This window comes from Physella acuta, unplaced genomic scaffold (assembly GCF_028476545.2).
Source record: "Physella acuta isolate Inbredline_101_S28 unplaced genomic scaffold, ASM2847654v3 ptg001766l, whole genome shotgun sequence".
In the NCBI taxonomy this organism is placed as follows: Eukaryota; Metazoa; Mollusca; class Gastropoda; family Physidae; genus Physella; species Physella acuta.
In genome coordinates, this window is record NW_026733276.1 from 103129 (window position 1) to 117500 (window position 14372).

The following is a 14372-nucleotide window of genomic DNA, read 5'->3' on the forward strand; positions in this document are numbered from 1 at the left end:
GGCAACTATACGGCTTTAGTGTATCTATGTGTAGCAACTAGGGGGTAGTATCCTTAACATAGCTTCACTAGCCAGCTATTGACATCCGTAGTTAAATTTGTAATGCAGTAGATAAAAGATGAAAATAAAACTGGTTTTGCGACTCTCCACCATGGCTTGGATAGTTTCGCACCTCTAGTTAAATTCGAGATCAAATAAATATTAAATTAAATAGATAGATTCGGTGATTGTAGGGAGTTTTAAATTTATTTAAAAAACAAACATTTAAATGTAAACGTTCTTAACATTTAATTAGTAATTAGGCATCTTATCTTTCTTTGAATGAAATAACACACGTATTTTTTTAGAAGGCATCATTGCTAAGTGACTATTTCTAATTCTTTGAAAATCCCCTTATTGATTATTGCTCTAACCTTTCAACTCAAAATGGCATACAGGTTCAAAACATCTCAAACGAGATTTTTTATTTGGTGTAGTGCGACTATTCGTACAATAAAAAAAAATTGAATGTTTTTAGATAACTTCAGATGACTTAAAATATCATGACATATATATATATATATATATATATATATATATATATATATATATATATATATATATATATATATATATATATATATATATATATATATATTCAACTACACCCAGTATCTAACTCCACTCACTGAACCCCATGGGCTCACCAAAACATTGACTTAAATTTTAGAACAAAAACCTTTATGACGGTAAACATGTTCCGAAAGTAATGTCAGACTGGGGTTAAGTAATTAAAATATTCCAACATCAACCTAAAAAAAAAATCTCGTTTCAAAAGGTATTTATGTTCGCGGTGACGCGAGCGTGCACTGGGCATCTATTTATAGACACAGCGTCCTTTAAATAGATGGCAGTTAGCAGTCCCTTGTCACGACCGGAGAGTTTTATGGACAAAACACGAGAAAAAAAAATAGAAACATTACATTAGCATAGCCTGACATTCCAAGAAGGCTACACAAAGAAAAAAAAACCTGACCTTCATAGACCCCATGGACTGCAAGGATAAGTGTATGATGCAACTAGCATACTAGTCACAGCTTCTAACATTTGCTACTAGCTTAATTGTTTTCTTATTAAACAAAATCGTCACAAAAACACACACACACAAATAAACATCACTGAGAGCTATTCCCTCGAATAAAAAAGCTGACCTTTAATTAATGAGTTTTGTTTTATAAGCAAGACGTAGTGACCTTGAGCTGTTTGTAATTGCTGTTAAATTAATTTAGAAAAAAAAAGTGTCTCATAAAATAGCTTAAAACTAGGTAAATAATTAATGCATTTTAGCAAAAAAACAATAGCTTTAAAAAATAGTTTAAAAGAAAGATTTCTTTCCCAGCCTAGACTTGATGGTACAAAACAATGTGTTGGTTTAAAACAAACATCAGTGAACTGAAAAACTTGGTCAGGTGATTTAGAGGTTTTGTAAATTCTGTATACTAGGACAACAAATTACCTCTACATTAGGACAACAAAAAAACCTTTACTAGGACAAAAAATTAACCCTACACTAAGACAACCTCTACACTGGGACAACAAATTACCTCTACACTAGGGCAAAAAATTACCTCTACACTAGGACAACAAATTACCTCTACACTAGGGCAACAATTTACCTCTACACTTGGACAACAAATTAACTCTACACTAGGACAACAAATTACCTCTACACTTGGACAACAAATTACCTCTACACTAGGACAACAGATTATGATTACCTCTACACTAGGACAACAAATTACCTCTACACGAGGACAACAAATTACCTCTACACTAGGACAACAAATTACCTCTACACTAGGACAACAGATTACCTCTACACTAGGGCAACAATTTACCTCTACACTAGGACAACAGATTACCTCTACACTAAGACAACAAATTACCTCTACACTAGGACAACAAATCACCTCTACACTAAGACAACAAATTACCTCTACACTAGGAAAACAAATTACGTCTACACAAGGATAACAAATTTCCTCAATACAATGAAAACAAATTACCTCTACAATAGGACAACAAATTACCTGTACACTAGGACAACAAATTACCTCTACACTAGGACAACAAATTACCTCTACACTAGGGCAAAAAATTACCTCTACACTAGGACAACAAATTACCTCTACACTAGGACAACAAATTACCTCTACACTAGGACAACAAATTATCTCTACACTAAGACAACAAATTACCTCTACATAAGGTCAACAAATTACCTCTACACTAGGACAACAAATTACCTCTACACTAGGACAACAAATTACCTCTACACTAGGACAACAAATTACCTCTACACTAGGACAACAAATTACCTCTACACTAGGACAACAAATTACCTCTACACTAGGACAACAAATTACCTCTACACTAGGACAACAAATTACCTCTACACTAACAAAATTAACAAAATCTCATTAATAATATCTTCAGGCTTCGGGCTAACCGGTGTTTTTTTTTACGCTTACATCGAATACTAAAAATGAGACAATTTATTTAATTCTAAAACAAATGATCATAGATCTGCATGTTTAAATACAATGGGGTTAGTAGATACTTTTTTTAAAAAATTGTGTGTTTTAGAAAATAAATAGCAATAGTCATAACGTGCCTTGGTGAAGAAATCTAAAAATAGTAGTTCCTCGTGCGCATCAACCCACAGGACAGATGAAGAAGAGTTAATCTATTTCTTGAACGCGTCGTATGAAAGGGATGTATGGCCAACATTATACCCAGCCAACTTTACTTTCCCCAACGTAGGCAGTGTTTCTTCCAGACTTTTTTCTCCGGGGGGGCACATGAAATTTTCGGGGGGGGGGGGCGGTAAACTTTCCTCGGGGGGGGGGGGCGGACACTGTTAAAAGTAAATATTTTCTATATAAATTATATAAATTTCATTTCGTTCGGGGGGGGGGGGCGGTAAAAAATTTTCGGGGGGCTTTGCCCCCCCCCCCCCCGAAGAGATGCCTGGAAGAAACTCTGAACGTAGGTCAGGTACCCGTCAGATCTAGGTGGACAAACAGACCTACAGACTCAAACCCACGATCCGTTCTTCATCCGATTACGCCGTCCCAGTTTAATGCCCTTAATATATTGACAAACTAGACAACATTTAATAGCCTTAAACACCTACGTGGTTTGCTTATATTTACTTGTCAGAACACAAGTCAACAGAACTGACTATCTATACGGACAAGCGTCGTAGAAGGATAACAAATACAAGATACATCACAAACTAAATTTTTATAATGACTTGATTGACCTACGGGTATTATTTTGGTTGTGTGTCCGAACATTATATTGGTCAAGGTGGCGTATTGTCCAGTAATATTACTGGTCAAAGGACGTGATAATCGGACACTGCAGTAGTCAAAATGGCGTATCGGTCGGATATTATATGGGCCGGACATTGTATAGGTCAAGTGGCGTATGGGTCGGACATTGAATAGGTCAAGTGGCGTATGGACATAGGGCAAGTGGCGTATAGGCCGGACACTGTATAGGTCAATTGGCGTATGGGCCGGACATTGTATAGGTCAAGGGTCGTATGGGCCGGACATTGTATAGGTCAAGTGGCGTATGGACATAGGTCAAGTGGCGTATGGGCCGGACATTGTATAGGTCAAGTGGCGTATGGGCCGGACATTGTATAGGTCAAGTGGCGTATGGAAATAGGTCAAGTGGCGTATGGGCCGGACATTGTATAGGTCAAGTGGCGTATGGAAATAGGTCAAGTGGCGTATGGACATAGGTCAAGTGGCGTATGGGCCGGACATTGTATAGGTCAAGGGGCGTATGGACCGGACATACTATGGGTAAAAATGGCCTATCGACCGGACATTGTAGGAGTCAAACGGCGTATGGGCCGGAGATGTTACTGGTCAAATTGGTGTGATGACCGGACATTTACACTAGTCAAAATGGCGTATCAGGCGGACATTGTATTCGTGGCTTTTATTTCATAAAAAATCCCAATCACTTTTTAACGCAGTTTTGATTTTTTAAACATTTCTAATTTTAGGTGCGGTTCTTACTTTTAAAAACTATTCTTTACACCAGAAAAGAAACTATTAATTACATTGATTCATTATTATAGATAAATAGGTATAAAAATGTTTCCATTTTGGTTTAAAAAATACATATGAAATAAGCATAACATTAGTTAAAATCAATAATTATTTAGTTTACGTTCTTATCACACATATAATAAATCCTCCTAAACAATTATTGTTTTTAATGTATTTTTAAGCGTAGTTACGTCACCATTATTTGTGTACACGGACATGGATTGCCATGACGTTTAGGATTTTGCCACCAAAATCGTGTCATGTGCCAACATTGTACTTAGATTATGAAAAACATAAACATAGTGGGGGGTCGACACCCCCGCCCAGGTATTAATCAAACTTGAATCCGTCAAACAACCAAACATAATTAGGTAAACAAACTATATGTGTACTCAGCCAAAGCAGTAAGCGTAGTTTTCATTAGTTTTCTAATGCTTAATGATTCATGACTGTATTGTATAGTGTAGTGTATGGATCTATTTTATTTTTAGTTTTACCTTGCTCAATGGAAACATTTTGAAGTCAAATTTAGTCACTGAATATATTTATTCGAATTATTACCTAGCGCTGTGCCGTATTCAGAAGCTGTAGTGTTTAGTAGCTTCACCTATAGGCAACATTGGCAGCAAAGGTTGGGGAGGGGGGGGGGGGTAGAGAAGGTTGGGTGTGGAGGGGGGTGCAAATCGAAAAGTTTGTCCCCGGGCGCCGGGAAGGGTCGCTACACCTCTGATATTTCATGTTATTCCTAACCAAAGTAGCGTCTTTATTTTTTTTTAACTATGAAAACCTAACTTTACTGATTTATTTGTGTGTCTTTTAGATTAAATTTTAAAATATTCATCACGCCTTTAACAAGTCAAAAATTTGCCTAAAATAATTTTTCATATTTTCAGCTTTAATAAAAAAAACGGCACTTCAATCCAGAGTAAGTACTATTTATAGTCGCTGGGTTCCATGTTGAATGAGTGTTTTTATGTTGTATGACGTATACTAGTAATGTGATATCAAATTTGGGATTTGAACTCTAGCCGTTTCGATTCCTTTATAACAATGAACCTTTGCACTTAAGATTGGCGTTGCTAGTTTGATATGAGAAATACTTTTAAATCTTAAAATTAAAATTTCAAAAATGTTCTTAAAAACTAATCCGATCGCGTAGAATATTAAAAAACTAAATTAAATGAGGCAATTATTTATCAACAAAAAACTGATTAGCCATTAACGCTCTAGGACCAGACTAGAAAATAATTCCATACAGGCCTAGATCTTTATTATAGCAATTGTTACGGTCCATTACTTGTATATTCGTATCAGTTGGCGTCTGTGCTTCTTCCAGATTTTTTTCTCCGGAAGAAGGGGGGGGGGGGGAACACTTAAAATTTCCGGGGTGGGGAGGGGGGGGGGGGAAGGGGCACTAGTAAAAGTATACATTTTTATATAAATTATATTTCGTTCGGGGAGCGAAGAGATGCTTGAAAGAAACTGGTTGGCGTGGAATGGAAAACTGTTGTTTTTCATAACCAATCGAAAGAGATTGCTTTGTGTTTCCTTCTCCAAAGAGCAGAGCTTCTGCGTTAGTTAACTTATGGTGCACGCCTGACTTGATGTTGGTCGGTGTAGAAATAGTCGCATTCTAGTGTCGCTCACGGCATGTGAGAGGGGCTGACTGCTTTGTGTATAGGAGATTGTTAGAATTACTATGATTTTGTGAATCGGGGATTGTTAGACGGACTGTCTGCTTTTGTGTATTGGGGATTGCTAGAGGGAATATCTGCTTTGTGTATGGGGGATTGCTAGAGTGACTGTCTGCTTTGTGTATGGGGGATTGCTAGAGGGAATGTCTGCTTGATTGCAAGAGTGACCAGATAGCTTGAACAGTGAGAAAGTGAACAAAGTGAGGCTTCTCTGCCTTTCGCTCTTGACCCTTAGTTCAAGAGCCAATGGCAATGCAATGAAACATAAAAATTTGACATACTTATTTTAATTTAAATATAATTAATGATTTTAAACTTTTTCTTTTTTTCATCAATTTTAATATATCTATGTAAAGTCTAATAGTTTTGTCATATTTGTCCTCGTCTGGTCCAATGCCTCATGTATTTTTCCAGTCACCTAAAATCATTTTTGTTTTGTTTTTATTTTTGCCTAGTCATGTAAAGTCAGAGAGAGAAAGCCACTATGACTTATGAAAGCGATAAAGCCACACAGCTCCAGTATGAGAAGAAAATCCAGTGTTTGTGCCAGCAGTTGCAGGAGTACCAGAAACAAGTGGATTGTGTGAGTATACGTGTGGGTGGGGTGTGGGGAAGTGTGGGTGGGGAGTGTGGGTGGGGGCAGGAGTACCAGAAACAAGTGATTGTGTGAGTATACGTGTGGGTGGGGTGTGAATGGGGTGTGTGTGTGGGGGGCAGGAGTACCAGAAACAAGTGATTGTGTGAGTATACGTGTGGGTGGGGTGTGAATGGGGTGTGTGTGTGGGGGGCAGGAGTACCAGAAACAAGTGGATTGTGTGAGTATACGTGTGGGTGGGGTGTGGGGGAGTGTTGGTGGGGAGTGTGGATGGGGGCAGGACTACCAGAAACGAGTGGATTGTGTGAGTATATGTGTGGGTGGGGTGTGGGGAAGTGTGGGTGGGGAGTGTGGGTGGGAGGCAGGAGAACCAGAAACAAGTGGATTGTGTGAGTATACGACGTGTGGGTGGGGTGTGTGTGGGGTGGGAGATTGTGGGGGGGGGGGGAAGGATTATCAAAAACAATTAGATTGTGTGAGTATACGTGTGTATGGTGTGGGGCGTTATGTGTGTGGGCAGGAGTACCAGAAACAAGTATATTGTGTGAGTATGCGTGGGTGTGAGGGGAGGGGGTTGGGGGTGATTGGGTGTGTGGAAGGGGTATCCGAGTGGATCTTGTGAGTATACGTGTGTGTGTGGGGGGGGGGAGGTGGTTGGGTGTGTGGAAGAGGTATCGGAATCAAGAAGATTGTGTGAGCATTCGAGGGGGCTTTGTAGTTCTCCTTTAACTATAGCTTATCACGACATTTCTTTCATGCCACCTTTCCTGGGAGGCTACTGGAAGTATTTTGGTTTTGCTATTTTTCCTACCCGTACTAATTTTAGTCACTTTACTCGTACTTAATTTCAAATATTCAAATATCGACTTGTGGTCATCGTTGTCTTAAGGAGTTAAGATGTACACTTGAGAAGACGTGAGTTGATAAAACTCGGAACATTTTTAATTTACTTGAGCCTAAATTTTGTTTGGTGATTTCTATTATAATATTGCCAATAGCATATCACTTAGTAGTTTGTGGCATATAAATCAAATAATGTAAGGTGAATTAGGAGTCAATTAATGCTGGTTTAAACGTTTTAGTCTTTAAATGTCTACAGTAGGTCCTGGATGAGTTAGTTTCAAAGTTTAAGTCTTGAATGTCTTCTACAGCTGAAGGATAAGTTGATTAAAGTGTTTGATTCTTTGATTGTCTTCTATTAAATCAGAATAAGTTGGTTTTAAAAAACGAGTCTTTGAATGTATTCTATTAATCCAAGATGAGTCGTTTTAAAAGTCTGAGACTTTGAATGTCTTCCCCAGATCTAGAAAGTGTTGGCTTGAAAGTTTGAGACTTTGAGACTTTCAATGTCTTCTATGTATCACCGATGAGTCGTTTTAAAAGTCTGAGACTTTGAATGTCTTCCCCAGATCCAGGATGTGTTGGTTTGAAAGTTTGAATGTCTGAATGTCTTCCCCAGATCCAGGATGAGTTGGTTTGAAAGTTTGAATGTCTGAATGTCTTCCCCAGATCCAGGATGAGTTGGTTTGAAAGTTTGAATGTCTGAATGTCTTCCCCAGATCCAGGATGAGTTGGTTTGAAAGTTTGAATGTCTGAATGTCTTCCCCAGATCCAGGATGAGTTGGTTTGAAAGTTTGAATGTCTTCCCCAGATCCATGATGAGTTGGTTTGAAAGTTTGAATGTCTTCCCCAGATCCAGGATGAGTTGGTTTGAAAGTTTGAATGTCTTCCCCAGATCCAGGATGAGTTGGAGCGCACCCGTGGCCGCCTGAACACGTGCTGTCGTGAGCACGAGGACCTGAAGAGGCAGCTGGCCCAGAAAGATGACACCATCACGTGCTATGAGAGTAAATTGGACGATTTAAGTTTTGTAGGTTTGGGGGTTTAACACCTCATATTAGAACATCATACGTGTCTCATTGGACTCTAGGTATCATTTTATCAACACCACAAAGACAGCTTAGGGAGCTTAAGACCAATACCAATAATAAGACATCACGTGCATGTTGAAAATATAACCAAAATCATGTAGAAGTGTCCTTACAGGCTTGACATAGGTGCAGGGGAGGTAGAGTTTATGTTTTTTTGTTTTTTTTTTGTGTGTGTTTCAACCTCAGATAGTGTTGGGATGGTAAACAAGTATTTCAACGCCAAGTATAGACACGGGTACATAATATGGTACTTGTAAAGGCGGACTAGATTTAGCCAAACGGAATCGAACCCACCACTCCCCACGGCCTTGAGACGTGGGTGGGGTGTGGGTACATCAGGACAGAAGGGACAGTAGAGTCAGCGCTATGCCTAACCGACTAAACCTCCCCCTTCTCGTCATGTTGATTCAAATTGGCAATCAATTTCTCCACAATCCTCATCTCATGTTGATTCACATTTTATTTTTAAAAAATAACAACCCTCTAATGATACATATATTCCTGTTCGTGTTTCTGTATTGATTTTTCGAGGCCCGTCGTCTTTACTTTCCCTGACGTAGGTGCACTCAAGGACATGAACGCGGATTTGAACTCGGTTTACTGGTTAGCAGTCGTATCTTCCCACATTCGACCACGCCGTCCCATTATTTAAATCTACTATTTTAATAATTATTTTTAAAATAGTTTTTCACAAATTATCCAATCCATGCTTTAACAACCCATCCATTTTTTTTTCTGTGCAGTTTATATTATTTAAATTTTTTTTTAAAATTGAGTGTTTCACAACGTATCCAATCCATGAAATAAGAACCGATCCAAGTTTATTTATTTTTTCTGGGCAGGAGTTCAAAGAGAAAGAGAAGAACGCCCAGCGTACCGTGGACAACCTGCTGGAGAAGGTCAATAAGTATCACGAGCAGTTGCAGCAGCGGGAAGCGGCCTTGATCATGTGTCGTAACGAGGTCAAGACGCACCTCTGCTCCATGGAGGAGATTAAAACGGATTTCAGCAATGAACTGCAGCAAAGAGATGTTTTGGTAATTGAAACATTTTTTTTTTAAATCTTAAGGTAACGGGCATTTTGATAGTGGCAAAACCATCTTCTGTTTCCAGAGTTGTGTTCATTTACTTCTGTTCATTCCATTATCAATGTTACTAATACTTTCTTGGTTGACTTTTCGACTCCGTAACTTGAATTTCGTGTTTTCTTAGACTTTTTTTTTTTTAAACTAACAATTATAATAAATGACGCCCCTCTCTTTTCCTCCTTCAAATATTTTAATTAATTGATCCAATTAAAAGGCATATCCTAAGTAAACGTATGTAACTTTAATTTCGTGTTTTCTTACAATTTTTGTTTTGTTTTACAAACTATCAATTATAATAAATGACTACCCTCTCTTTTCCTCCTTCAAATATTTTTAAAAATAAATAGAAAAATCCAGTAAAATTAAAAGGCATAATCCGAAGTAAACATGATTGTGCCATGATAGTTTGCTCTAGTGTTTCTTCCAGACTGGGGGGGGGGGGTACTTGAAAATTTCGGGGGGCGGACTAAAATTTCAGGGGGTGGGGGGTGGAGGCGGGCACTGTTAAAAGTATAAATTCCCTATACAAATTCAATTTCGTTCGGGGGTAGGGGGGGGGGGGGTAGACTTTCTTCAGGGGGGGGGCTCCGTTATCCAGAACAGATGCCTGGAAGAAACTTAGGTTTTCTCTTATACATATACATTGATCGTATTAAAATTTTAAAAAGCTTATCTTCTGTTTTCCATGTTTTCCTATACCTGGACTTGCTTGTCCAAAAAACAATGTTCACTAGCTTTATGTGCTTCGATATTGTTCATTAAGCATCTTTTTATTAAGAAAAAAAAGTACCCAGGGTAATGAGCTATTTTCATTTTCCCCGCAGACAAAGCAGATGAAAGAGGATCTCCGACGTGTTTACGAGGATCTGAAATGTAGGTCAGACGAGAGCTGCGTCCTGGAGCGGACGATTGTAGATTTCAAATCGAGGCTCCACCAGTGCTGTTGTCAGCTGAAGGAGGCTGACACTCGTGTTCAATGTCTGCAGGACAAAGTGAGTCAGGCCTTGCTTACTTCCCTGTACCTGATTGTTTTTCGTTGTTTTTTTCAGATTTATAAATCGTTATGTTCTCAATCCACCAACGTAAGGGGTCGTCCATAAATAACGTCACGCTCGTAGGGGAGAGGAGGTTCCGTAATTTTGTGACGATGTGTGATGAGGGAGGGGGGGGGGGGGTTATGATGGTGTGACGTCACACTTTTGCATTGTAAAAATGCAATGCTAGAAACTAGTTGTAGCCGTTGTTTCGCGTTCCAATGGGTGGGAGTACTCAGGAACGTGATCACGAACTCAAACACAAAACTAAAACTCGAGAATTTCAGGATAAGAAATCAAGCGCTCTACCACTTGACCACTCTGTCCCTTTAACTTATTTAGGGTTCAGCCTACTTGTTTTATATATTACGGAAGAAGCAATGGACTCAAGGCCAGGAAATATACTTAAGAATAAGATGCTTGAGTTAGTAATCGATATGGGGATCTAACACAGCTATGTTTACATTTTCGAAAAAAAAACTAATTTGGGCCCCTTTTAATACTGTAAATGGTTCGCGAAACTGGGTCAATTTTAGATTCATTTATCAATTTTCACAACACTTTACAAAGCAACACCAACCAACTAAAAAAAAAAACAGAAAAAAAAAACAACAACAGGTATGTAAAATGTCAAACAAACGCTAAAATCTATATATATAATTCTCTTCTGGGAGCCGTTAGAAAACAAGCTGCAAGCGCCTCCTTGCAGTCCCCTCTCTTTCTCTCTATCACTATTAGGGGCAGATAATTTAGTTTGAAACGATTTTAAACTTACAGGGGGTAACTAAGAGGAGGCTGCTTTCACGGGAGGGATGGGGGGGGGGGGGTGGAGCGGGGTGGGTGTAGGGGGGGTGTAGGGTAGGGGTCGGGGGAAAGGTGGGGGTTAGTGTTTTAAAGCAAATATTTTCAGTGGCAGCATTGGTACTGTCGAATTCACAAATTATGAATTACTGAAAAGTAGAAAATAAAACAACTAATTAGCGGCGTATGATACGCCGCGGGTCGGCTCGTTAAGTTTAAAACTTATAAAAGTTCTACCCCTCCAGGAATGTGACGTCAATCCCCCCTCTTCCACACCCCCACCTCACACGTTGCATGTATTTCTGGCTAGATCCAGCAGATGGAGTCCCAACACACCAAGGAGCGGCAGGCTGCCCAGAACGAGCTGATGGAGTACGACAGGAAACTCTGCTCCTGCTGCAACGAAGTCCAGGCCGCCCAGAACGAAATCAGAAAGCTGAAGCGTTGTGTGACGTAAGCTTCATTTGTGTTGTTGTGTTAGACGTGTGTTCAACGTTTGACGTAAGCTTCGTTTGTCTTGTGTTTCTGCAGGGGTCTCCAAACTTTTCAGTCCGAGGGCCGCATTAACTATCAAATTTCAGTTCGGGGGCCAGGTTCTTTCAGGCATGTCTTTGATTTTTCTGGGCAAAGTTCCTCAGCCATCAACAACAAACGTTTTTTTTCCGTGGACAAAAAGATCTCAGCTGGCCGGATGAGAGGACATCGCGGGCCGCATCCGGTCCGATGGCCGTAGTTTGGAGACCCGTGTGTTAGACGTTTCGTTAACGTTTGTCGTAAGCTTTTGTTTGTGTTGTGTTAGATGTTTCGTTAACGTTTGACGTAAGCTTCTTTTGTTTGTCTTATGTTAAACGTTTCGTTTACTTTTGTCCTAAGCTTCTTTTGTGTTGTGTTAGACGTTTCTTTAACGTTTGACGTAAGCTTCATTTGTGTTGTGTTAGACGTTTCGTTAACGTTTGACGTAAGCTTCTTTTGTTTGTCTTATGTTAAACGTTTCGTTTACTTTTGTCCTAAGCTTCTTTTGTGTTGTGTTAGACGTTTCTTTAACGTTTGACGTAAGCTTTTGTTTGTGTTGTGTTAAACGTTCGTTAACGTTTGTCGTAAGCTTTTGTTTGTGTTGTGTTAGACGTTTCGTTAACGTTTGTCGTAAGCATTATTTGTGTTGTGTTAGACGTTCGTTAACGTTTGTCGTAAGCATTATTTGTGTTGTGTTAGACGTTTCGCTAACGTTTGATGTAAGCTTTATTTGTGTTGTGTTAGACGTTTCTTTAACGTTTGTCGTAAGCTTTATTTGTGTTGTGTTAGACGTTTCGCTAACGTTTGTCGTAAGTTTCGTTTGTCTTGTGTTAAACGTTTTGTTGGCGTTTGTCGTAAGCTTTATTTGTGTTGTGTTAGACGTTTCGTCAACGTTTTAACGTACGTTTTTTTATTGTTGTATCAGATAAAACTTACACCACTAACAAGGAGTTGTTAGTGGTGTAAGTTTTATCTGTATTGTATCATATGTGTTGTAAATGTTTGCCACAAGCTTCCTTTTTGTTTTATCAAAGGTGCCGTTATAGTTATGTGTCCTTTGCTTAAGGGTCCCATTTTATCGGACTGCTTTGATGTGCGGTAGATAGGAGTTTTCTGAAAAAAGTCTACCGCCCCCCGATCGAAATGGAATTTATATAGAAAACATATAATTTTACCTGTGTCCAACCCGGCTAATTTAACCCCACCCCCCACCCGAAGATATCAAGTGCCACCACTTATACTTTTACCAATGTCCCGTCCCCCGTCCCTCTGAAAGTTTCAAGTGTGTCCCCCCCCCCCCTGAGAAAAAAGTCTGAAAGAAACACAGGCAGTTTACTGGACACATAAAAATACATAGGAGGCATTAAAAAAACGGACGAGGTGTTACGTTTTTATCTTGTGTAAGATGTACAAGGATCTCGTGTTTGAAGCTCGTGTGGGTTCACGTGTTTCAGAGAGCGAGATGAAGAGATCCAGAACGTGACGTGTGAGCGGAACACGCTGGTCCGTGACCTGCAGAACGAGAAACAGGAAGTGTGCGCTCTGCAGGAGAGGGTCAGCAGCCTGGAGAACGACAACAAAGAGATCTGTCGTCTGCTACAGCAGAAGGTCAAATGCAGTAAGTTTTGGTGGGAAATTTTGACCGGGAAAAAATGCGCAACGGGTAAATTACGCACAGAATAGTACTTATGGGATTTTTAAAAAAAATCAATGATTCAAAAACATTAGTAAAGAAAGACAACATGTACATGTAAAACATAGCATAATAAAACTTCTTTATTATGGAATATGACCAAGAGGCCGTCCATAAATGACGTCACATTCGTAGGGGGAAGGGGGTGGGTCGGTAATTTTGTTACGGTGGGTGATGAGGGGAAGGGGGTGGGGGTGGGTTCAGATTGTGTGACGTCACACTTTTGTATTATAAAAAAGCAATGTTAGAAAACTAATTATAGCCGTTATTTCGCGTTTTAGAAAACTGTTTTAATAAATTGTAATAGAAATTGATTAAAATACTCTATGTTGACAGAGTTCAGACAAGATTTTGGAAAAATATTGAGGTTTTAAGAAACATTTAACTGCAATTTTGAGGGGGAGGGGGGGTTGTAGGCTGAGGTGTGACGTCATTTTAGGGGGGGGGGGAGGTCTGGCTTTTAGTGACGATGCGTGACGGAGGGGGGGGGGGGTGGGGGTGGGGGTGTACAATCGTCAAAACATGGTGATGTCATTTATGGATGACCCCCAAATGAAATTAGTACATTGGGTCGTATTTGCGCAATATTTCGGTTGCACAGATGTAAAGCTGACACTAATTGTTTTTTTGGTGAGCGAGAAAAAAAACGCGGAAGGATGGGGTAGATTGGTAGAGCATATGGTAACTGTAATGTTCGTAGCATTGGGGGATGAGAAAATAACATACACGTCATTAACACAAACACAGTCGTGTTTTATTCGATACACTCTGGTTTTGTGTCCAGATAATGACTGAGTCAATGACTGATGATTCTCAACTCACTGTTCACAAATAACTACATTACAACAGGGGCGCTACTCTAACAATATTTAAGCTTATGACTGGCCTGGTTGTTTCCCCTGTATAAAATGATT

At 39.4% G+C, this 14372-nt stretch overlaps 1 protein-coding gene across 1 annotated transcript in view; it reads left to right on the forward strand.

Moving 5' to 3' along the window:
• The first annotated feature begins 4315 nt into the window (after positions 1-4315).
• The window catches only part of LOC131930376 (coiled-coil domain-containing protein 18), a 23560-nt gene continuing 13503 nt past the window's right edge, over positions 4316-14372 (forward strand). The window contains exons 1-8 of the mRNA XM_059286834.1: positions 4316-4480; positions 5003-5034; positions 6259-6386; positions 8134-8268; positions 9172-9366; positions 10242-10409; positions 11563-11705; positions 13220-13383. Of these exons, the coding sequence (XP_059142817.1) occupies positions 6288-6386; positions 8134-8268; positions 9172-9366; positions 10242-10409; positions 11563-11705; positions 13220-13383 (904 nt within the window). The 5' untranslated portion in view covers positions 4316-4480; positions 5003-5034; positions 6259-6287. The remainder of the gene's footprint in view (positions 4481-5002; positions 5035-6258; positions 6387-8133; positions 8269-9171; positions 9367-10241; positions 10410-11562; positions 11706-13219; positions 13384-14372) is intronic.